General features: G+C 37.6%; 4 protein-coding genes across 4 annotated transcripts; all 4 read right to left on the bottom strand.

The window, feature by feature from the left end:
• Nucleotides 1-652: 652 nt before the first annotated feature.
• On the bottom strand, nt 653-3,672 carry LOC103319731 (AmmeMemoRadiSam system protein B). Its single transcript, XM_008221317.2, has 8 exons — nt 3,478-3,672; nt 3,233-3,317; nt 3,019-3,087; nt 2,719-2,831; nt 2,269-2,380; nt 2,028-2,171; nt 1,518-1,692; nt 653-928 (listed from the first exon to the last, which is right to left on the bottom strand). The coding sequence occupies exons 1-8, from the start codon at nt 3,527-3,529 to the stop codon at nt 803-805; spliced, it is 876 nt and encodes a 291-aa protein (XP_008219539.1). The 5' UTR covers nt 3,530-3,672; the 3' UTR covers nt 653-802.
• A 740-nt stretch (nt 3,673-4,412) lies between these two features.
• Nucleotides 4,413-8,120, bottom strand: PHOX1 (Octicosapeptide/Phox/Bem1p (PB1) domain-containing protein / tetratricopeptide repeat (TPR)-containing protein). The gene is made up of 3 exons (XM_008221318.3): nt 5,476-8,120; nt 5,149-5,397; nt 4,413-4,777 (listed from the first exon to the last, which is right to left on the bottom strand). The coding sequence occupies exons 1-2, from the start codon at nt 7,490-7,492 to the stop codon at nt 5,249-5,251; spliced, it is 2,166 nt and encodes a 721-aa protein (XP_008219540.2). The 5' UTR covers nt 7,493-8,120; the 3' UTR covers nt 4,413-4,777; nt 5,149-5,248.
• A 1,206-nt stretch (nt 8,121-9,326) lies between these two features.
• LOC103319733 (calcium uptake protein, mitochondrial) lies at nt 9,327-12,321 on the bottom strand. The gene is given in 8 exon segments (XM_008221319.3): nt 9,327-9,693; nt 9,926-10,222; nt 10,606-10,819; nt 10,917-11,000; nt 11,086-11,309; nt 11,726-11,770; nt 11,772-11,794; nt 11,881-12,321. Coding segments are annotated over 8 exon segments (1,410 nt in total). The 5' UTR covers nt 12,239-12,321; the 3' UTR covers nt 9,327-9,528.
• A 3,078-nt stretch (nt 12,322-15,399) lies between these two features.
• LOC103319735 (serine-rich protein-like protein) lies at nt 15,400-16,542 on the bottom strand. Its single transcript, XM_008221320.3, has one exon. The coding sequence runs from the start codon at nt 16,433-16,435 to the stop codon at nt 15,758-15,760; it is 678 nt and encodes a 225-aa protein (XP_008219542.1). The 5' UTR covers nt 16,436-16,542; the 3' UTR covers nt 15,400-15,757.
• Between the last annotated feature and the right edge of the window lie 6,387 nt (nt 16,543-22,929).

Below are 22,929 nucleotides of genomic sequence, written 5' to 3'. Positions count from 1 at the left end.
CTAGGCATTAGGAGCAGTAAATTATATAAATCTAAAATAAATTCAGGACTTCATTGGAAAATTTGCAGTCATGATTTCTTGTAAGTTGTAACTATTCTTTCCTGCGCAAGGTTCATTCTTCTTTCTTATGGAACGGATGTGCCTGGCTTCCAATCAATGTCGTTGACCAATCGCGACTAGTGTAAATTTCGATCGACACCCATTTCTCACCTAAGCCCTAGGTTCACTCTCGGGTTTTGGAACATGGCCAGAAACTTGAGAATTAAAACTTAAAATCTAAACTCAATACCCTAACATATCAACTCTGTCAAGAATGGAGTGCACTTAAATCTAAGCTCCATACCCTAAACTCTATCAAGGATGGAGTGCAACTTTTATTTCACTTTACCACCACTCACCAAGAGCCACTTTTTTGTATGTATATTGACAGGATTATTACACAATTCTGATGGGTCGAGATTGGGTCCAGATGATCTTGATCACATTTCAACCTTGTCACTTGAGCCAGAACTCACCAATCTCTCTTTGACAAAGAAGAAAAGGGTCGGGATGATTGATCGGGATCACTAGTTATAAGTTTGGGCTCGAGTGGGATTGAATCTCTAAGAAAAATTAAAGATAACCAATACATGATCTGATCTGCAACTAAATATAAGAAATCGGAGGGTATCCATTATTAGTGGCAATCTACAAGCAGGAGGAACCCTAGGAGGGTTCATGAAATGCATATTTACTTGAGTTAAACATTACAGTCAATTTGATGAAAATTAAATTGCTTAATGTCACAAAGGAGAATACATCTTCAAGCATCTACCTTTGCCGCTGCAGATGCATAACTTACGCTGCTGTCCCTCATAGTTTTGCACTGACTCGACTGCTCATATCGGAGAAAATTGATCTTTATGCTCGTTGAACAGTTCTTCAGCATCTGAATGCATTGAAATATGATTGAAAGGGATGAAATAATGATCAAAACCAATATTCTAGATGCAGTTAACTGAAAAGCTGGAGTCAAACTTATGAGCGATGAAAAAGAACCATTTTGCTGTCTAGGTAAAATAAGTTTAATTCTTCAAAAGATGACCCTCGCATTATTCCCCTCAACCTGATTTGATGCCTCCAATATGTCAATATGAAATAGAAATAACAAGGATATCTTTAGGTTCCTTTCATTATATTTGCTGCTACTTATGACAGCTGCATCCCTCACATGTTTGCTAGCAAATGCCTTAAATTTGTCTAAACAATCCAGACACAGTAGTATAAAGGTCATTGAAACATGAATGTAACTGGTGTTTTTCATTGATAGGCATAGCCTTTCCAACTCAAAAGAGGAATATAATCCTCAAACAGGTACAAATCGCCTCCCTAATTTTTCAGGCTTTTACCCTGTTTCATCCTAGGGTGTCATATTCTCACATCAGTTATAACATGTAGTATTTTCTTTGCCAAATTTAAGGAACAATATTTGAACTTCTTCCCTTTCAGACACTGAAGCCAATACTTAAGGTACTTACATGCAGAAAAACACTAATTGGGTGGCGCCCACAAATGGTGTTATCAAACTCCAACAGATACTCTTTGAATGCATCTGGATTTCCAGTTTCTATTATATCCATTCCAATCCTGTCCAAAGCCTCAATAGATTTGTGTATGGCCCCATGTTTCTTGTCATAGTGCGTGTAATTAAATCTGAGAAAGAATAACAAGATCAGTCATGGTTAACAAGTATCAGTTCAATTTCATTATTTCAGTCATATGTTGAGCAGCCATGGCCAGGGAAGAGAATTAGCAAAACATGCAAATATCATGTAACATGGCAATGAATATAACCATGAAATAGCATCCATGAAGTAAAATTTAAGTCGAAGCCAAGCAATGCAATAAAAGTCATGTGTGTGTGTGTGTGTGAGAGAGAGAGAGAGAGAGAAGCCCAGAATGCATATGTAGATAGACACTGGCATTTTGGACAACACTCATGTTAGCTAACAAGGACTAAAATCTAGCAAACCATGAATGGAACATACCGAGACCCCCAATGACAAAAATCTGACGACACCGAGAAGAAATTTTGAGGATCATCCACATATTTGCCAAGCAACTGTCCATACATGGCTTCACTTTCAGCCTTAAGAGCACCAACGAGAATGGGTACAACTTTAACTTGGTGCCTGCATCAGTGTCGTCAAAAGTCAGCCATGCCATAAATAACTATAGAAGAGAACTGTGCTATGAACAAAATTAATAAGGATATATTGAAAAACATACCCCTCAAAAACTTTAGCAAGATACGGTAAGTGCATTTCCATGCTGTGTTCAGCCTCATCAACGCGAATATCCATCAGTTCAAATTTTCCAGTTGCTTTTAGCTCCTCAATTACTGATAAGTGAAAACAAACAGAATGTTAGAAAACCACAAATTAACAGGGATGAGTTAACTCCTATAAAAGAAGCATTTGGTAATTCATTGAGAAGATATTTTATGCATTGATTGAAAAGGGAAAATTAGCACAAACAATTTTGTGCTGCTTGAAACTGGCTGGTTTCAAGTGAAATTAACAATGCCCCGTAAATTTTGTTCTAAGTCATGCATGTGCCAATGTGGATTAGAAATTAATTAGTAATTGAAAGAAAAAAGTAAATCAACAGTGCGGAAGACCAAGACAAAAAAATAACAATTCCAAGTTACCCAGATTTAGACAATGAGATTCACACTACCTTCCAAATCGATAGTCAGATCCCCTATGGGGGTCTTGTAAACTGTGGCTGTTGAAAGAGCACACTTTGGAGTGTAATAGTGGTGAGATGGACCAAGAAGGAACACCCGGGTACTGAACAAGCAAGTTTCTCTCACACATTAGCAACAATTTGACAGCTCTTTGCCATACCAATCAATCTTTACAGGTTTAATTATGCGTCAAAGCACAATTACTAGAACATAATCAGCTCGCATTACGATCCTACATTATCAAAATAGCATTAGAGAACTAACGAGAAAACAACAAGAACACAACTCACATGTTTGTTGGGTCTATGTTGCCAAATGCATAGGCAGCAGCACGACCTGAATATGAATAACCTGCATGCCTGTAATTCCAAGGCCAAACACAGAAAAATACAAACAAAAACAAATTATTTTAAAAAATAAAATTTCAGCTTTTATTTTTATTTTTATGAATTATAAGCCAAAATGAAGAAGAGTAAGAAGCAAAGCAGGTCTATGTTAACTTACGGAGCAATGACACCTCGGACATCAGGAGATTTAGTGAGCCCAGATTCTCTCAGCCATCCTTCAAGTTCTTCCGACAACTTCCTAGCTGAAAAATGAAAAATGAAAGAATAAAAATGTATTTTTTTAACACAAATAATCTGATAAATGAATTTTCTCAAAAGCAACCAAATTTGGTTCTTGGGATTTCTCGGCAACCAAACAGATATGAGGAGGGAATTAGAGTTGCGCGAGAGAGAGATACTGACGGTTATCGGTGTACCAGGAACCAGCATGCGATGCTCTTCTGGCTTTCTCCATAGATGGAATTTCGGAGGATGAAGATGAGAAGGAGCTGAAACCCTAATTAATAATATGTGCAAATAATTGAAGTTGTGAGAGTGAGAAAGACAGAATTGAGATGCCTCTCTCTGTGTATGTGTGTGTGTGCAAGTTGCCTTTCTTTATGGGAGAGCTTTGGAGTTGGAGAGACTTGGAGAGAGAGAGTGGTGGTGGGGGGTGCGTGACGTGTTGAAACAAAATTAGAATTTTTTATTTATTTATTTTCAATTTGATTCCGCGGAGCCAAACTTTTGTTGTTTGCACCTTTCTCATCTCACTCCTAATTTTCTCTTTTTCTTTTTTGTTATTGGGTTACAAAGAGATATTCCATTACGGTTTATCTTTCTCATCACCACGTAACATATCATGTGATAAAATAAAAATATATATATATAATTTTAAGTATCAAAGATGAAAAAGTTTTTTATAATCACGCAACGAAAGAGATACAAATCTGTAAATGCACATGACAGCTCTCAGTTAAACCGAATTAATTGATGGTCGATTCGAGTCAGTTTTTTTTTACTCAACCTTTCGACTAATCAGTGTGGAGATACAGGCGTATATATACTGCAGTGTGGGTAAGTTTTTATCATCAGTGTGGACCAGATTTTTGTTTCGGCCTAGCCTGATCAATCGATCCAAAAAAAGATCGAAAAAATCAAACTCTCGTCATGAGTGTGGAATAAAGTGTTTTATCGCTTAAGTTATAAGCCCCAGTACGGATTGGATTCGAACGAAATCCCCAGCATTATGTAGGCTGGCGTCCAATGCCTGAAGCTTATACGATGGTATTCTTCTTAATGCATGTCCAGGGAAGAACAGAATTCAAATTCAATCAAACAGTTGGGGATGAACGAGGTAAAGGAATAATAGCATTCTCTGCTATTGTATAACAATCACAAATGTCACAACAATACAACTTACAAATGACACTCTATGATAAATGACAACAAACTTGGCCCAATAGGCCACAGCAAGCAGCAAAATAATGTTACTGCTGCTTATTCTTTGAATGAACAAATCCAATCATATACCCTATGCCCCCAAAACTTTGAAAATTACCCTAGAGAATCTTACAACAAAACGAAACAAATAAGCTCACTGGCATTTTGCAACCCAGTCACAAACACTCAAATTCAAACACTACGGAAAACTTTCTGTTTGCTCCCAAAGCAAACAAGATGCTGAACCTGAACACAAAAGTCCATTGACAGAAGAAAAGACCTGCAATCACCAAAAAGTAAAAACCAGAGAGGTTATGTTTCATTCAGTATGATATATGATTTTGCACCGACCACGAAGATTCAAAATAGTATAAATCAATGTAAAACATAACATAACCAGACAATGGTTGGTAAACTAACTACTTAGAAGCTAGAGGCATGGATTTTGAGTAATGAATCCGCTTGAAAGTTAAAACTATGTCTGTCTTCGGTTAAACAATGAGCTTTCAACATATTGTGCGGTCTCAAAAATCCATGTAAATTCTATTACAATTCATCCATCTTCTAAAGAATAGCAAGAGCATGCCAATGTTAAATAGTTTTAAAAGGCAGCATGATTATAAAATTCTCAAATTTAAAAAGACAAGTTACCTGTGCAACCACACAGCCTGTGAAAGTTGAACTAAGGCAACCTGAAGAATTTGTTTTCGTGGAAAGCCTCTAAAGGATACCCAACTATCAACAAAAAAATTCAAGCATGCTCCAATATAGAATGAAGTTTTGGAACCCGGCGACGCAGCAACGGCTCCAGCCGAAAAGAGGGAACACCAAACTGCCACCTCTTAGCATCATACATTTCATTCCACGCCTGTATTATCTCATCGATTTTGAAGCCTAAACCTGCATTTAAATGAAAATTGATCGTGTGTTTCAAATTCTAACAGTTGTAAAAAATTTGAATTAACATGTGTCTTTTACCTTCTAATGCAGTTTCATTGGAACAGTGGTTCTTCATCATCACAGCTATATCCGTTGGAGAGGCTCCACAAAGCTCAAACTTCTCAACAGAAACTTCTAAACATTCCTCCCAACTTGGTAGCCCTAGCTTATATTCCACAACAGAACGTTCATACAGCACGGTTCCCCATAAAAGGTATATCTGTGACTTCATATTTGCAGCCTGCTCTGCAGCTTCATCAGCAGATACCTCTTTAAATAGGCCATCCAAACCCAATTTCTGCAACTGCGCTTTATATTTATCTTCTTTGGCAAGTCCATTAAGACGCCGCTCTTCTATCTCCTCCCACATCAGCATGCCCTTCTCCATGCTGTCCTCAGCCTTGTTATAAAGCTGAAGCACCTCCGAAGAAGGCTCCGTTTCTAGCTCAATCTTGCTTCCAAGCGCATAGTACCAACAAAGCTTTGCTTGGTCGAACTGTTGTTGCCCGAGAGCAAGATAACCTTCATAAAAGTCGGGTTTTATTTTCACAGCTTCTTCATACCTACCCTCTGCCTTCTTATACTCTTTCTGTGCCCAGTCATAGCCAGCCTTGATCTGTTCAATAATGGAATCCCTCGAAGCATCTTCTGGAAAGGACACTCGCTTCCTTGCCTTAGACATGTGGACATTTCCCCAATTAAACAATGCCAAAGCCGCCATCTCTTGGAACTTATTTGCAGCAATGTCAAAAAGTTCTTGAGCATCCTCAATTGTTACAGTGTCCTCCATTGCCTCTGAGTATAGCTTCACTCCAAGCTCATGAAGATCCAAGTAAGCATCAGAATCGAACCCAACATGGTTCTTGAATAACCTTGCAAACTGGATAATCCAGTCCTCAACAGAAGTAAACCTTTTCTCCACTTCTCTATCTTTTTCACCATCCCCATTCTCTACAACATTGCTTCGTTCTCTGTCTTCCTTACTCAGCTCCTCATCACTCAATCCCTCATAAATTGGTTCTTGATCAGGACTAACTTCTGCTATAAATAACCTGAGTGACCCCTGCATATCACATGATGATTCAGCTATCCTCAACTCATCTGTAGTAGTGATTGTAACCAAATCGCCCTCTTGGTCTCTATACTTAACAAGAACACCCTTCAAACCAGGAAACCGATCCCTAACTATCCCCCTGACCAACCTCATGCTGCAATTCAATGGCAGTTGTGCCCACCTTATATCCTCTCCAAACACCAACTTGACTGTCTTTGTAACTACTTTTTCTTCCTTAACATGCTTCATAACCACTTTCTCTTCCTCAACATGCTTTGTAACTACTTTCTCCTGCTCAATGGTCTTTGTAACCACTTCTTTATCCTTATCAGCACTCACATTCTCTTCCACAACGACCTTATCCTTCCTCTTCTCCTCAACTTTCTTACCCTTCTTCTTGTTCTTTAACTTCTCTTTCACCACTTTACGAAAGCGGGCAGCAGGAGGCTGCGGTACATTAGCAATACCAATTTCTTTCTCATCAAGAACAATACCCTTTTCACTCATCACCTTCTTCACGCTTTCCAAAATCTCCAATGCACTTAGATTATTTGGTTCCATACTCAAAACAGTATTAACATCTCTCAATGCCAAATCCAACCTATTCAGAGCCTCATAACACTGAGATCTTCTTAAGAGTGCTTTACTGTATCTAGGTGATACCTCTAACGCCAAATTACATTCGTTGATTGCTCGAGGATATTCACCAAGGCCCATTTGCATATAACATGCAGCCATGCTGGTATGTAGATGAGCAACTTCAATATGATTCTGTGGGAGGAGTTTGAGGGCTTTTTCAAACTTTAACATTGCGCCTTCATGATCACGCTTTTGATAAAGTTTGTTACCTTCATCTTTGAGTTCTTGGGACATGTTGATGAAGATTGCAGTGTCTTCATCAAAAGCTTTGGAGTTTCGATCCGAGGGCTTGCTCAGCTTACTGCCAGCATTCCCAGGCTTTTGTACCTCCTCATCTTTCTTCTTCCCAGTTGGCTTCCCCATTGATATTTCAAAAATACGCAGACAAAGAAGAAGACCCCAATAACAGAGCTTTTAAAGCTCGGGTTTTTATCTTATCCAAAAACCCTTTCAGCAACTCATAAAATAAGGAACATTCAAATAGTTCCCTGATAATTAAGCAAAACCTTAATAAACTTGCAGCTGATAAAACCCAATTCAAAAGTATTTAAAACTGTGATTTAAAAAAAAAAACAACAACTCCAACAATTTAACACACAAAATAATAATAATAATAATAATAAACCAACCCAGAAATGGAAGCTTAAATCATTTTCATACACAAAGTTTCAATCAAAACACACTTCAGAAAAAAGCAATAACGAAAGAAAAATGAAAAACCCAGACCCCAAATCCTAATTCCAGAAATGAACTACAGAAAAAAACAATGGAAGGACAACAAAAAAATCCAGTCTTTTTAACCTGGCTTCTGTTCTCAAAGCTCCAAATCAGCAATTGGTGGATAGTGATCCAGAGACAAACAAGAACCCAATCAAAAATTAATTGAATTAGAATGATTGTGCTCTGGAATTGTTGAGAAGAGAGAGAGTGGATATCAATGGTGTCTCTGGCTGCAGAATAAATGCAAGGAAACGACACTTCATTTCATCCTGGAAGGGGAAGTTCTCTCTCCTAGGGTTTCCTGAACGAAAGGTCAACGTTCCAAAGTGGGGTGGTCGTCCCCCACCTTCCATGAGCGCGCGTCTCTCTAACGCCCCTCTCTTCACTCTTCAGTCAGCCTAATTCGTCGGATTTTATGCCCATATTTCTTTTTCCCCGCCATATTTCTTTTTGTCAGTTTTTTTTTTCCCGCCATATTTATTAATATTATTAAATAATTTTCTAGAATTTTGCACGAAAGTCCCAGAAAAATAGAATTCGAGCCAGTAGCGTGTACACCACGTGCCTGAAGGAGCTGGGGCGTTGGAGTAGCGCCCAATCCAGGGGCAAAACATTCAATTACTCAGCTGTAATTAATTTTATCGTCATTAAGGTTAATATAAGATATAAAATCCCAGTGGGCTCCACCTCCCTTCTAGACGACAGAGCATATTCCACTAATCCAGCAAAAGAAGCACTATTAATTCCTCACGTGGATAAATATTTCTCTTTTTATTTTAAGGAATAGTATTAGGTTCTCTCTTCCCATTTTCCGAAGGAATATTAAGCATCGAGACTACACATACATCAGCAAACAGAAACCATCACCTATGGAACTCGTTTCAACCAGTTAATATTCGTAGGTTGACACGAAATGACCTGTGAACGTAATGTAATAAATTTCTAACTGATTCACTCGAAGCGATACACTTCAACTCGGACATTGGTACACCGATATTGCCAGTTTCAAATTGTGTTTGTAAATTTGGTTTTGTAGAGCTTAAAAATAATCGTGGGATGTGATGATTGAGATGAGCTAGCGAGGGGTCTGGTTAGTGGTGGCTCGTACATTAGTTGTGGTTATGGTCGAGAGATAGTGCTGGGTAATAATGGTGGCAAAGCTGGCAATGGTGACCTACATGTGTTGGCAGCTCACATGGCACTGGAAATTTGGAAAGAGCAAAGCAAATGCAAATGCTGGTGATGATAGATCAACACTGAAAATGCATTAGAGATTATTGGTTTAAACGAAACGAAACTAAAGGAATCTGCGAATGAAAGCAAAATTGACAACTTTTCAGTTTCTTTTATTGACCAGCAAGCTAAAGGAATCTGCGAATGAAAGCAAAATTGACAACTTTTCAGTTTCTTTTATTGACCAGCAAGCTACATACATAATAAAGGAATGGTTGCTCGAAAAACATGCGAAACACACACAAAATGGAACTTTTACGTTTTACATTAGATATAGGGGCAAGAGGAGGAGCACATTACAACAGTTGAATGTCACTGTTTGAGCTATAACTTATCTAGCTACTTACAGGTTTACATTTTACGAATTTACAAGAGGATTCATCCCCTTGAACTATCAAACCATATCAACCTAACGTTACCCGTAGGGTCCATGCAGCCAAATCTAATTAGTCGAGAACCATGATTCCTGTATCCACGTGTTGAGCAATGTCCCTTCCCCGTTGGTGTAAAACTCTAACAAACTCGGCTAAGCTTAAATTTCCATCTTGGTTCGAATCAAACACATGGAAGATGATTTCAACCACATTGTCAGTGAGAGATACGCCACAAACCTGATATTCAATCAACACAATCACGATAAATAATTTGGATATGGAAATCTGTTGCCTATGGAAGATAATCAGAACCATATGTCAAATTAGAAAAAGAAGACTTATCAGTGACAACTTAAGGCAACAGTTCCAAAAGGCTCTGTAAACTTCCAAAAAGTTCTGGTAACCTTGTCAAAATGTAAAACATTAGCCATGGACCAATTAAAGAAAGTGACAAACAAGAATATCTTACATGAGAAGCAGCTCGCTGGAAATCCTCTTGTGTTAACATGCCATTTGCTTTTCCATAGCTGAAAAGGGCCAAAGACAATGGCTGCAATTTTTTACGAAGCTCAGCAAAACTTTTGAATTCCTCAAATGTGATGCGCACATCTTTGAGATGTGGTTTATTGTTCAATTCATCAACCCGATTGAGCAAATTGCTTAAATGAGTCATGTCAGCAGAAGCAACTATGGACAAGGCAAAGTCCTTTGCCAATATGGTTCCTCGTAATTTATAGTCATAGTGAGCAAACTCCAACCTTACCATCTACAAATAAGCTCAGTAGTCAAATACAGTGTGAATTTTGAATCAGAACAAATTTCTGGGGTAAAATGCATTCCGAGCATACCATAAATTAAAGGATGCATTATGGCTTACCTCAATTGAAAATATATTAACGCATCTGCTATTGAAATCCACAATAAAAGTTAAGAGTACTTTTTTCTTTTGGGTGGGGTAGCCTAAACCTAAATGAGTAGAAGGTGAGGTAAGTTCTGATATAAACTAGAGGTCAGGCAAAAGCAAAGCAATAACACTAGAGTGGAAGGATAGCACGCATATAATGCACAATGTCAATCTTATGCAATAAAATTGATGTAGTAAACTTAAACATTCTAAAATTCAAGGGAATCACAGAATTGGGAGCTTACTTCATCTTGTAAATCTCTCAAAAATTTGACAAATTTATCAAGTTGGAGGCAATCCTTCCCATCTTTACCAAAAAAGTACTCGACAAGCCCTCCATTTTCTACAGAACCATTGACTTTTAGCCCAGTTCGAAGTCCATGCCTGTGGTTAGCACCCTGTCTATTGCAGGCTCGCATCAAAGCCATCACTTTCTTGAACTCTTCCTTATCGATTTCTCTATGTATGGATATAAACAGTCAAAGTCAAAACCGTAGCGTAAGTAAGGAAGAACAAGAAGGAAAAGAGAATAGCCTCAAAGTTGTTTAATACCAACCCACTATCGTCTGTGTCAAACATTTTAAAGGCGACATAAAAACTTGATTCTGGGATGCTTAGTAGTGTCACAAAGAAAATATATCTGTTACAAAGAACATTGTTAGAGGGGAAAAATATCCTTCATTGATTCATTGTTTACACCAAAGGCCATAAAAGCAGCATCTTACTCTTTAAAAGAAATATGCCCATCATTGTTTACATCAAAAAGCATGAAAAATTCAGAAGGAGAACAGCGCAAATCTCCAGGATTTCTTTCCCCTCTCAAATATCCATCTCTAACAAGGTGGGACTCAGATGGAGGGAAAACCGGAACTACTGCCCTCATAAGATCTTCTGGCCTCATAAGTAACTCTCCCTCTGGCGTACTAGAGGATGCAAAATACTCAAAAACCTTCATGTAAAACAGCATATGTCATTGGACAAGAGGTAAATTGTTCATTAATCAAAGCCCCAATGGTTAAATTTTGCTCAACAAAAATTTAAACTTGACTGTCAAGCATATGCAAAGAGTTTAGGATTTGTAGTCAATAACCCCAGGACATGAGATCTACCTCATCAGCCATTGTCAACTTAACTTATAAATAGTAATCGAATTGTCATAGTTTTTCAAATTTGAAATAAACTTTTTGAACTGTATCCTAGTTCTTGTAATTCTTTTCGACACAAGGCACTTAATTTATAAGGCTTGCTTAACATACTGGTAAATTTGCCAATGACAAAATATGCAAGATTAGGCGCTAATAAACAATTAAGCAACAGAAAATCAATAATTATATAAGCTCGTGTAATCATATTAATATGGATTACCTTCTCAGGCGAACTTCGCAACCTAATGCGTTTCTCATAGTTGAAAGAAGATCTTTCTTCTATAAGCATCTGCAGTAATCCAACACCAAAATCAAACAAACAAATACGATATCCAAAAGAAACTGAAATGCTCAAAGTAACTAGAAATGACTTGCCTCCGAAGAGAAACCTAGCGGTAATTTCGGGCAAAGATAGTTTCTGAAACAAGGAACTCGAAGGCTGATCCTCCAAAGTTTCTCCCGGGACCACCGTCGACCAATCGGCGAAAGTCAAGACCGAATCAGGAGAAGACCAGTAGAGAAGCCCTAGCCCCGAGCCCATAGCGAAGCCCGAGATCCATTTAAGGAAGGAGCCATAAGATGGGTTTTGGTGACGGTTAGAGTCGAAGCTCGAGGCAGTGATCAGAGACGAGAGTGAAGATGATGATGGCTGTGGTGCGGTGGACAAGTGGCGGATTGAGAACCATTGGTGGATGGACGGTGTGGATCTTGTTAGGGATTGTAAGCGGGACATGGGAAAAATTGCACGAAATGTTGCAGAAGTGTGGACGGAGACGACGACGTTGTGAAAGTTAGTTGGAGAAGGTAAGGTGATATATGGGGATTTGGGCTATCTGATTTTAGATTAAAACCAGGGGCCCGCGCGCGTAGTATGAAGGTCGGTCGGTGATTTGGCTATGAGCCTGAAAAGGCCCACGTTTGATTGAACCGAGCCCGTACATTTTAATGTGATTAGCGCTTTTAGCCCAACCCATATTTTAATGCCCTAGCCCAACAAGTTTGACATGTTGTGCCCTAAATGGTAATTTAGACCCAAAATGGAACACTTAGAGATTTTCTCTCCCCTTTTTGAACCCGCGTGAGCCACACAACACACGTTTGAATTTGTTGTCCCTACTTCTAAATGATGGCATTTCTTTTGGGAGAGTACTTCTGAAATGATTTGAAAGCGTTTTAAACAGCCACAAGTAATGTTGCATGGACCCATGTATGTGCAACATAGACCACAAGTGCTTCTGATTGCATTTGATATGAAAATTTAAAAAAAAACCTTACGAAAAATAAAACCACTTTTTAGAGAAGCACCTAATATATGCTTATTCATAAAATGCTTATGAGCATAAGTGTTTTCTTTACAAACTCAAAGAAAACAACCCGAAATAAATAACTTAGGAGGTTTTATGTACTAATTTGTTGAATTCATAAAATCGTATAGCAACTTAAAATCAACCATACATATAATTTATAAGATTTTATCGATTTAACCCTTTTAATTATGAAATGAGAACAGGGGATCGTCCTCCTAAGAACACAAAACTGGGTGGTGTATATGTAAAGTTAAAGATTTCATGAATGTTTGTTGATGTTTTGGTAGGTAAAACATCCCAATATGCACAAAAATACATTGGTTGTTGTGGTTCCAATTCTTAGACCAACGCTTGTGTGACGAGGGGAAGGGCCACAACGCTAAATATTTAAAGTCATTTTCACAACTGTGTAGGCAAAATTGCTTTGACAGTTGTCAGATTCTAGCAAATTAGATTTGATTTTAGTAAGAGTGAGGGTGAGTTATGGGTTGTCGTTGTTGAACCTTTGGGGGACCATGTCAGCATCTAAGCCTATGATGTCTCCATATAGTCGGCTATGTGACAAACACAGAGCCATTATCTTCTCACAACCCAAAGGGGCTAGGGCTTATGAATAATTTAAATCAGTCAGTTATCCCCTAACTCACGTATTGTGTGTACATTTGTATAGATCCATGGAGCAATTCAGTCAAAATGCATTCAAAGTGCATGTCTTGTTCATTCACGTCAATTCGATTTCCACATTTTTCTTACTTTTCGATTAACAAAAAAGTTGTCTTTTAAGAAAGCATGTTTGTTTCTTGTTGTTCTTATCATCATTATTGATATAGTCTAGACATATGGTAGTAAAATTTGCTACTCTTCTCTTCAATTAACTTAAATTATTAAAATTCATACCTAATAATTTCAAAGTGTTTAACGTAAAGGCAGGGCTAAGAGTTTTATAAGAGTTGACTATGATTTTATTTTATTTTTCGTTTAAATGTATGAACTTGCTAAAAATCACTGCTAAGTTCATATTTTCTAAGTATTTGCATGCGTAAAGCACACTATAGCCTAAAGGTGTTTTTGTCCTTGATTTAACGCATAAGAGGATTTCTATAAACGTACAGATGATTTCTAGACATTGATGTATGTGAACCACAATAAATCAACAATCAAAATCTCCCACACGTGTGTGACCAATTAACCGTAACAAACCTTTTTTATCTGAAGAAAAAACGAAGTAGGAATTGCATGTAAATCCTGCGAGTTTGCCTTTTGTTGTGTAGCCAGATCGAAAGGGTCTTAATTGGTAAGCTGTCTTGTTTGGTCCAATTCGAGTTGAGGTAGATTTATTCAGTAACTAAAGATAGGGCGTCGTCAACCTCAAAACTCTTTTAAACATCTCGAGTGACCCCACATCCGTTCCATACAAGAAAAGAAACATACTATCCTTTTCCTATTCCTCCCTTATCCAACGACGTCGTATCGTGGATGCCACTTTCACAAGTAATTCAATGGAAAGAATTGGACGTGTCAACAACCACTCAAAAAAGTTTTGAAGATGCTTTCTCAATCAAAGGTCTGGTCCACATTGAATTTTGATGGTCCATCCAACTCATTCGTCTTGCTTTTCATTTTTTCCTCTTTTGTTTTCTTTTTGGTCCTTGTATTTTCACTTTTTTCCAATCATGGCACCGATCACGCTTGGCGTCAGATTCACGTAAATAAATGCGGCCAGGTCATGCTCTTTGGCCTGTACTTCCTTTTCTGCTCCTCCATCACGTGAGCAATTAACTGTACTTTCACTGAATGTTTTCATTCAATTTCTCCCAAATTGATGCTTTCCTTGCTAGTATTGGGAATTTTTACTGTTTTACTTGAACAATTTGAGCCACATACTCCTCACGGTAACTTTGCTTCATAGAGTAAATATTTTTGTTATTTAACTGCGATTTTTTTCTTTTATTTTATGTTTTAAATGAGATTTTTTATTTTTTTGTAAATAGTCATATAATATTTCTTTTAAAGTCAGGAGTGTTGTAGAAGGTTCATTTGTCCATTTCGTCCTTGGCTTCCACAAATTGAGTTCAAGGCCATATTTTCAAATTTGAAAGCCTTCAAAAGTCCATGAAAATTAGTCAATAACTTCACACCTGCAACAGAACCGCCAAAAATAAAAACAAAAAGTTTGAAATTTTCAAACCAAAGCAACAAATAAGTTAATAAGTCTACAATATAACAAATAATAAACACAACACAAATAGTATTAACAAACAGTAATAATTAACGGAAAAAGAAAGAATATACCTCGCAAAGAGAGTAACGCAACCTTGTAAAGCACTACGGCAGACTGAACGGAACACACGTAACGGAACACGGTAACGATGATGACGACGGCCAACGGAACTGAACTGGGAACGGACGGTGACGGAAACGGCAAACATAACGGATAACCCCAAATGCTGCACACACAAATGGAATGAACGGCTGTCACAAAACCAAACTGAACCAAGTCTTTGCAACTTCTGAATGCAAATTATTACTCTGTTAATTTTCCTTAATCCAGTTTTAATTGAGAGATTTGTTTAGGGAAAAGATTAAATGTCCGAAAACTGTCCTTCCAATTTTCCATAGCAAATCATATCATTCAACTGTACAATATGGAGTTTCTCTTTCATAGTGTTTCGGCGTGACGCTCCGTATCCCAGAGCGCAATACTCGCCGGCTCGACTCGGCCCCTCCGCTTCGTGACTCGCCCGAGTTGAGTTGAGTTGACCTCAGCTAAAACCGTCGGATCTGCTCGGATCAATAGCGGCGGGGCTGTGTGGCTCCGAGTTGACTCACCGGGTTCAAAGATCGGAAAAAAATGAAGAAATGACCGGAAATTAACCAACCTGACCTGTATCTTTCTGTTACTCTGTAAAACAAAATCAGAGAGATCATCGCCGATAGTAACTCAGTCACTTGTCGTCGGTGGTGGACATGGCCGAGAGCCGGCTCGGCCTCGGCTGGAAGCCGGCTCTTCGCCTCTGCTGGTGGGCGCAAGGGCGGATCAGAGCGGTCAGGGCTCGCTTCACCCACTCACCTTCGACTCCACCGATTCGAACCAGCGAGTTCGTCATAGCAGATCTGCGCATGTTCAGCCTGTTCGTTGGATACGGAGCTGCGTTGTGACCTCCGCCGACGTTCTTGTGAAGGCTGCAGCGAAACGACCCCGGATGCGACGTCGGCGAGCACATACAGGTCTTCTTAGGCATCGAGATCGGGCCATTTTTCTTCGAAACGGTGATGGATCGATTCGAGTGATTCGGAGAGATCGAACGGTGGTCGATGGAGAAGCGGACGGATGGAGAAGGGGCGGAGGAGGTGTACAGGTTGACACGTGTCGGGGAAGCGGATCGGTGGTGATGGTGGTGGTTGATCTGCTGATTGTAGTAGTGGTGGTCCTTGTGGTGGCTGAAGAAGGCGGAGGTCGGAGATGAGAAGCTAGAGCTTGTGGACGAAGCAAAGCCCGAAGCGGAAGATGAGATGGAGGCGTTTGAGGCCGTGTAAAACCTTCCGGAAGGTGAGAGCGAGCGCAGAACTGGTCCGCTTGACCTGGTTCTCGCTCTCGATGATGAAGACGATGCTGTAGCCATTGGAGAGTGTTTAGAGAGAGAGCAAGAGATCTAGGAAGAGAGAGGAGGGAGAGAGAGAGAGAGAGAGAGATTGTTTTTTCCCCTAAGGGCCCCTTAGGGCGTTTGGTTTGGCAAACCTAACGAGTCTCAAGGGCCGTTTTTATAGAGAAGTTGAGTGCCGGTGGATGGTAATTCGGTTGAAGATTAGGGGTGGTTTGGGGTTTTCACGTTTGGTGGTTTTTGTAGGCGTTGGGAATCTTATCCAACGGCTGGAGTGATAGGGACTGCGGGAAGAGGACGAAAGTTGGAGCCGCTTGCCCAACAGCTTTTACTGGGGCCAGTGCAGAGCCTGCCACGTATAAATTCTTTGGGAAACGCTAGAACTGAAAGTACGAGAAACCCAATTATGTTCTCTTAATTACGGCTTGCCATTGGCTTGTTCTTCGTGTAATGCCTCAACTGACCCGGACTTTTGGGTTTTATGCGCCCAGGTCCTTAGGATTTATTATTTTTCTATTTATGAGAATCTGTATATTTTACTTTATTTTAATAAGAAGACTGGTAGTTTTCTCAAGGAAGTTTCCTTTTCTTTTTCAAACTTTGGTATGGAATATAAAAAACAAAATAAAATAAAAGTGACTAGAATGTGCTAATTATGGAGTTGGTCTTTTTAGGTTGAATTTCAATTTCATTTCGTTCGGTGAGTGGCTCTGTTTTCCCAAAATAGTTTGTGCACATCTTAGAGGTTAGCATTTTTTTATCACCACATTAACCAAAGATACATGCCCATATATCTCATTATTAATCATAATTAACTTTTATGTGAGAATAAATTTAAACAAAATTAAAAAGGACCCACAGCCCACCCCGACTCTTCTCTCTCTCTTCTTTCTCTTCCCCGCACTCTGTATATGCATTGACTTCAGGAGAGTGGTTTTCATTAGGATAAATTTGCACTCATTTATTAGGTTTTTTTCAATGCTTAAGCTGTGAAGGTTTGGTTATACTTTCACATTTGAATCAATGTATTTCAAACTTCAATTCTGGTCTTTATTCGGATTTCCATGGATTAAGTGTATTTAAGCGTTTAAATATTGCACTGGGAGATTATTTACAAGGGTGAACACAAACATCGACGTCCTCAGTCCAAGCGAGTAAAGGATTCTGGTGGAAATATTGAGGCGAAGAGTGAGAGAGGGAGAGATTGCGGGGGAGGGAATCGAGGTGTGTACTGGGCTGCCGGCTTTTTTTTTTTAATTTTTTATTCTTACCTACACCTTTAATTAATATGGTAAGTAAACATACTCTCATTTAATTCATATGGTGAACAAAACTATTCCCATTCATTTGGTTCTTGTTTTCTTTGCCATATTTCTTTTGGCTCTTATCTTTGTTTAGAGAAATTGCAATCTTCTGATTCACTCGAACAATCAAGAAATAAATTTTATAAGAGGAATAAATAATTATACACGTAGGGTTGGATCAAGACATGGGTTCAAATAACAATGTTGATATCATAAGATTACGAAAATATGGTAACTATGTTAATGAGGTCTAGTCCAGTGAAAAATTATCTTAACTTGCAAATATGTGGTGTTGGATCAGCACTTTGAGTTGGTTCAGTAGTTGGTTTACAAATTTGAAATCAGTAGTTTTCTATGCAATAGTATTTCATTGGCTTCCCTGATCACTTATTATACACTTGCTCACCTTAGATCACTCCACCACATCAGATTTAGATCTTAGATCTTAAATTTTGAAACCCTAATCTTGTTTTCCTCTGTTGCTCTCTATTGTAGTCAATTCTCCTCACTTTTATCAAATGTCACAGTTACACATCTATAATCAACCTTCCACATCACATGATTTGATTTGATCTCTCTAGATGTGTCGAGTCTCATCGAATTTCAACATATTTTACAATACTGAACCATAACGAATTATTATTTTATAGATGAAAAAATAGTTATTATAATAAATGTAGTCTTTAGTTTTTTCGCGAGAACCCCAAAAAAGGGCCAAACTTGTGGAGTGTGACTAAACCTCAAGTTGTTTTGGATGATCCAAGTCATAATTAAGTTGATTGAACAATTTTTGACCAATTTGAATCCTCCCGTCCATACAATTTCATGTAGTCCAATAATATTTCGAAACATGTCATTTAATTTAATAATAAGTATGCAACTAAACATCTATTCTCTATTTATTGTTGTTAACCCAACAATGACACTTGTACTAATAGTTATTGAGTGTGAAAACGATAATCCAAGTCGCACCCTATGATCAAATCGGACCATAAGAACTAGCGTATCCTCACTTTAATCAGATTGGACCAAACTTTGATTTGGTATGGCGGGCTGGCCCGAGTCGAGCCCCATGTCATGGCTCTTTCTTGACTCCGTATTATTAAGTGTTTTTTTTTCAATTTTATAATGTGTACGCTATAAAAATAAGTAACGGTGCTTGTACGGGTACCAAGAAAAGTCCATATATAGCTCCATTTCCAATTCCCCATGTGATATTGACCGTTGGATGTTTAAATGGCTGCTTTCATAGACCGATTAAAATTATATTGGTCAAATACGTCTTATGATTGGAGGGGTTTCCTATTCTGCCGGCAAACACATAAACAAGAGAGAGCAGCGATTTCATTGACGGCCTAATTTATTTGATTTATTTTGGAGTAACTTAATTTGCACACATTTGTCAATGGGTCACCGTCCTATAATGGAAAAATATGTTTCGCCTAACACTAGTATTCGCATATTTTGAAACTCCTAGACACCAGTGTGCGTGAGTAAATTCTCCTCCCTCTTTATATCTTTTGACTCAAAAAAACACACACACACACTTAATCTTTGAAAAGGTCTTAAGGCTAAAGGTGGCTATCTCTCTTTTCTACAAGAGAAGTTATATTTGTATATTATTTCATATTTGACCTTCATTATTTATAAAATCATCACTAATGCTAATGATATAACGTTGGAATTTTGGAAGAAGGTTAAGCTAATTATTATTTCCAGTCTTCACCCACTTGAAAATGGATGATGACTCATTTTACAACTGGCAGCATGTATTGAGGATGTGATGCTCCACCACCTATGTGCTATATACTCAAATGACATTGAGACGTGGTATAAAAGAAAAGGGAGTATGTCTTTGATTTAAAACAATAATTGTTTTTTTCCTGTCAAATAATTTTACATGGTATCATTATGTCGTTAGATTGTTAATCAAAATCGTTAGTCAAATGCAATTACATAGAATAGGGTTTAGGAGTTGAACCTAAAGTCTTTGAAGGAAAGGTACCTCTCTAAGGTGATAAGGTTAGGTGGTGATGACGATTGTGAGGTCAGTTCCCAATATATATGCAGCACATATAGCTCATAGTGATGGATGGAAAGCTCCATAAAAAAATATTCAATTCCTAACCCACATACAACCTAGCCTTGGGGGTCCTAATTAGCATTTGGCAGCTAAAGCTTAATAACAGCATCAATTATAGCCCACTTGCAAGTTTTGCCATTATATATGGCTTCAACATTCAAAGGCCAACGTCAAAGCTTAATAATTTGCTTAAAGATGAAAAAGATGCACTGATCAATATTTTTATTTTTTATTTTTTGTGTGGCAGTAGTATTAACTGTTTGATTTATATCTGTCTTGATATGAATGAACAATCAAGTTAAAAAGTGCATACATGAAGTTAGTTAGAATGGATGTGCTTCTCATTCTGAACTCAAGTTCGAATTTCATCCCTATAGTTTAGATTAAATTAAAATAAAATATCGCTTAGATTAAAAAGAAGATATATTTAACTTTGAGTGATCCAATCTATTAGATCTACTTTTTGCATATGATCCATTTGAAATCTCACAAAGGGTTAGCTAATCATTGAGGGGTTTCAAAGGGATAGATTTAACTTGTCCTATACACACAATAAGTCACTTAACATTTGTCAAATATGGATTGAGTGAAGAGGAAAAAAAAAGTTATTTTAAAACCAATTAACTTGGTACACATCTTTCACTACGTCTTTGTTGTCACTTAGTGCACTTGAAGGATAAGATTATTATGAGTTTATTATAAAAACAAAGTTGAGCAAACTGCTACTATTATCATAATAATATAAGTTGAAATGTCCAAAGAAAGAGATGTGAAGGAGATAATATATTATTGAAAATATGACAACTGTGGTGATGGAAGTGACCCAAAGAAATTAAGTAGAACAAGGTTTTATTGTTTATTGTTGCATAGGGAGCATAGGCTAAGCTGTTTATTGTTGCATAGGGAGCATAGGCTAAGGCTAAGCTGTAAGTTGTTGAAGATGTGGTCTAGAAGAAAAAAGAAAGCAGCCTTTTGTTTTTAAGTGTGACCTTTAACTTTTAAGCATGTCCTAAACTTTAGGCAGCAAGCCCTTGTTCTGTTCCTTCATCAATGGTTTTCATAGGCTTCTTTGTTCATGTCCAATACAGAAGTTAGGGCATATACCATATTGATTGAACAATTCCCTGAAGCTAATTTCTTTCCTTCCAAGTTCAGAAATGGGAATAATATATCTTTCTTGCCTTAAAAAAATAAATAAATAAAATTGAACAGATGATGCAGGTCAATGGGTATGACTTGGTTGCCACTTTGCCCTTTGGCATACTCTAGGGTCAAATGGCTCTTAAATTCTTAATGATGCTACAAGTAATGAATTGATGGAAGCAAAGAAACTTTCTACCATCTGCTACTTCATCAGCTTTGGATATTTTGGTGGCATAGAATAAGATGTTGCATTATATCACCATAACAGCAACATGGGTTGTCTTTCTTACAATATAAGAGAATTAATAGATACTCAATATAAAATTGGTTGGTGGTTGGGAAGGTTCTAAGGTGATTTGTTTTGGAAGAAAAATTAAAGATCCTTAAGGTGATTTGATTTGTATGGCCAAATTGGCGGTTACAAGGCTTGTAAAGGAGGCAACTACTGCCTATTGGTAGCCAAATTAAGAAAGGCATATCATATCAATACATTTATGAGGTGTGTAATTTCTTTGTAAATTGGCTGTCAAGCACATATTCTACTGATAATTTAAACTTCAAGAAAAGAAACTGTGCAAATGTTCTTTTTGCCTTAACCAAGCTGTATTATTGATAATTTTTTTTTGGGCCTGAAGCTGTGTATTATTGAGAGTTCTCAATTCAAACACCAGAGTGGATGAATTGGAGATCATGGTGTCAATTTTGTGTTTTTATGAGACATAAGTGATAATAATGAGTTAAATAAAGGTGGTTGCCCATCCTCAATGTTTCTAGTTTTAAGGACAGGGAAATGATTGCAACCAAAGCAGGTGACATCCAATGATTCAAAGATAAAGAAAGCCAACTACTTTAGGGGAATTTTTCACATACACACTATTAAGGTGCAATGAGAATTCAAACTTGAGGGACCTGCAAGTGAAATTCATAAAAATTTAACTTCCCATTTTATTGTAAAAGTTATTATATATTAATGGGGCCTTTGTTCAATGAGTAACCAAAAGTTAGCTTGTTGATAGAATAATAGGGTTGTGTTGCATTATTTTTTGAATAATTGTTTTATTTTTTGAATAAGTATATTTGAAGATTTATTTGCATTATGTCACAGAGGAGTGCACTGCTTGCAAGCATTATGACTTGTACAATGTACTATAGAAACACATCATGGCAAATCATTCTACTGAAAAATTCACCTTTAAGCATAAGATACAATTGAAACACTAATTCTTTTATATTAATAATTGGTCCCCAAAAAAAATAAAAATTATTGAAGTTATATTATAATTTAAAATTGTTGATTAGGTCAACTCACCAGTACCTGCCCCCACCCACCCTCTTAACATTGAGAGTGAAGGTTGCATCTGAAAGTGGTTAAGCTGATTTTACAGAGATACTTTAAATTCTCTGATCTTGATTAGGCTGCTGTCTGTTTTTAAAATAAAAACATAAAAATAGTGTAATGGAAGGCATAGTTGGGCCAATCAATCCTCCACATGTTGGAGCTACAATAATGGGAAATTTGCTGAATTTTTTTCAACTGAGCACATGGATGGCTGCAGAATGGGTGACCAATTGGAGAAGACAGCTGGGGCATGCATCAACTTTCTAAACCACCACATGCATTATTGAATTTTGTTATTTTTGCTTCTTGTCATTGAAGCCATAATTAACATAGAAGTTTTCACTCTTTCTTTTTTTCTTCCCCAAATCTGGAGACAAATGGAACTTTATCACTAGATTTTATCCATGAGGACCACAACATTTGGTTCATAATTGTAGATTTGCACTTGATTTTGATGGCTTCTAAATCTAGATAAAAATTTAATTAGTAAATTCAAAACACTGAGAATTAAGAAAGGGCAATGATTTCCCCACTCTTATTTTATCCACTTACACTCCTTTTTTAGTTATAAACTAAAAAGGAGTATAAGTGGATAAAATAGGAGAAAAAGGAGTGAGGAAATCACCACTCTTAAGAAATAAGATGT

This window comes from Prunus mume, linkage group LG2 (assembly GCF_029339155.1).
Source record: "Prunus mume cultivar Tortuosa linkage group LG2, ASM2933915v1, whole genome shotgun sequence".
NCBI lineage: Eukaryota > Viridiplantae > Streptophyta > Magnoliopsida > Rosales > Rosaceae > Prunus > Prunus mume.
The sequence above is the reverse complement of the archived record's forward strand: the minus strand, read 5'-3'. Positions and strand labels throughout refer to the sequence as shown.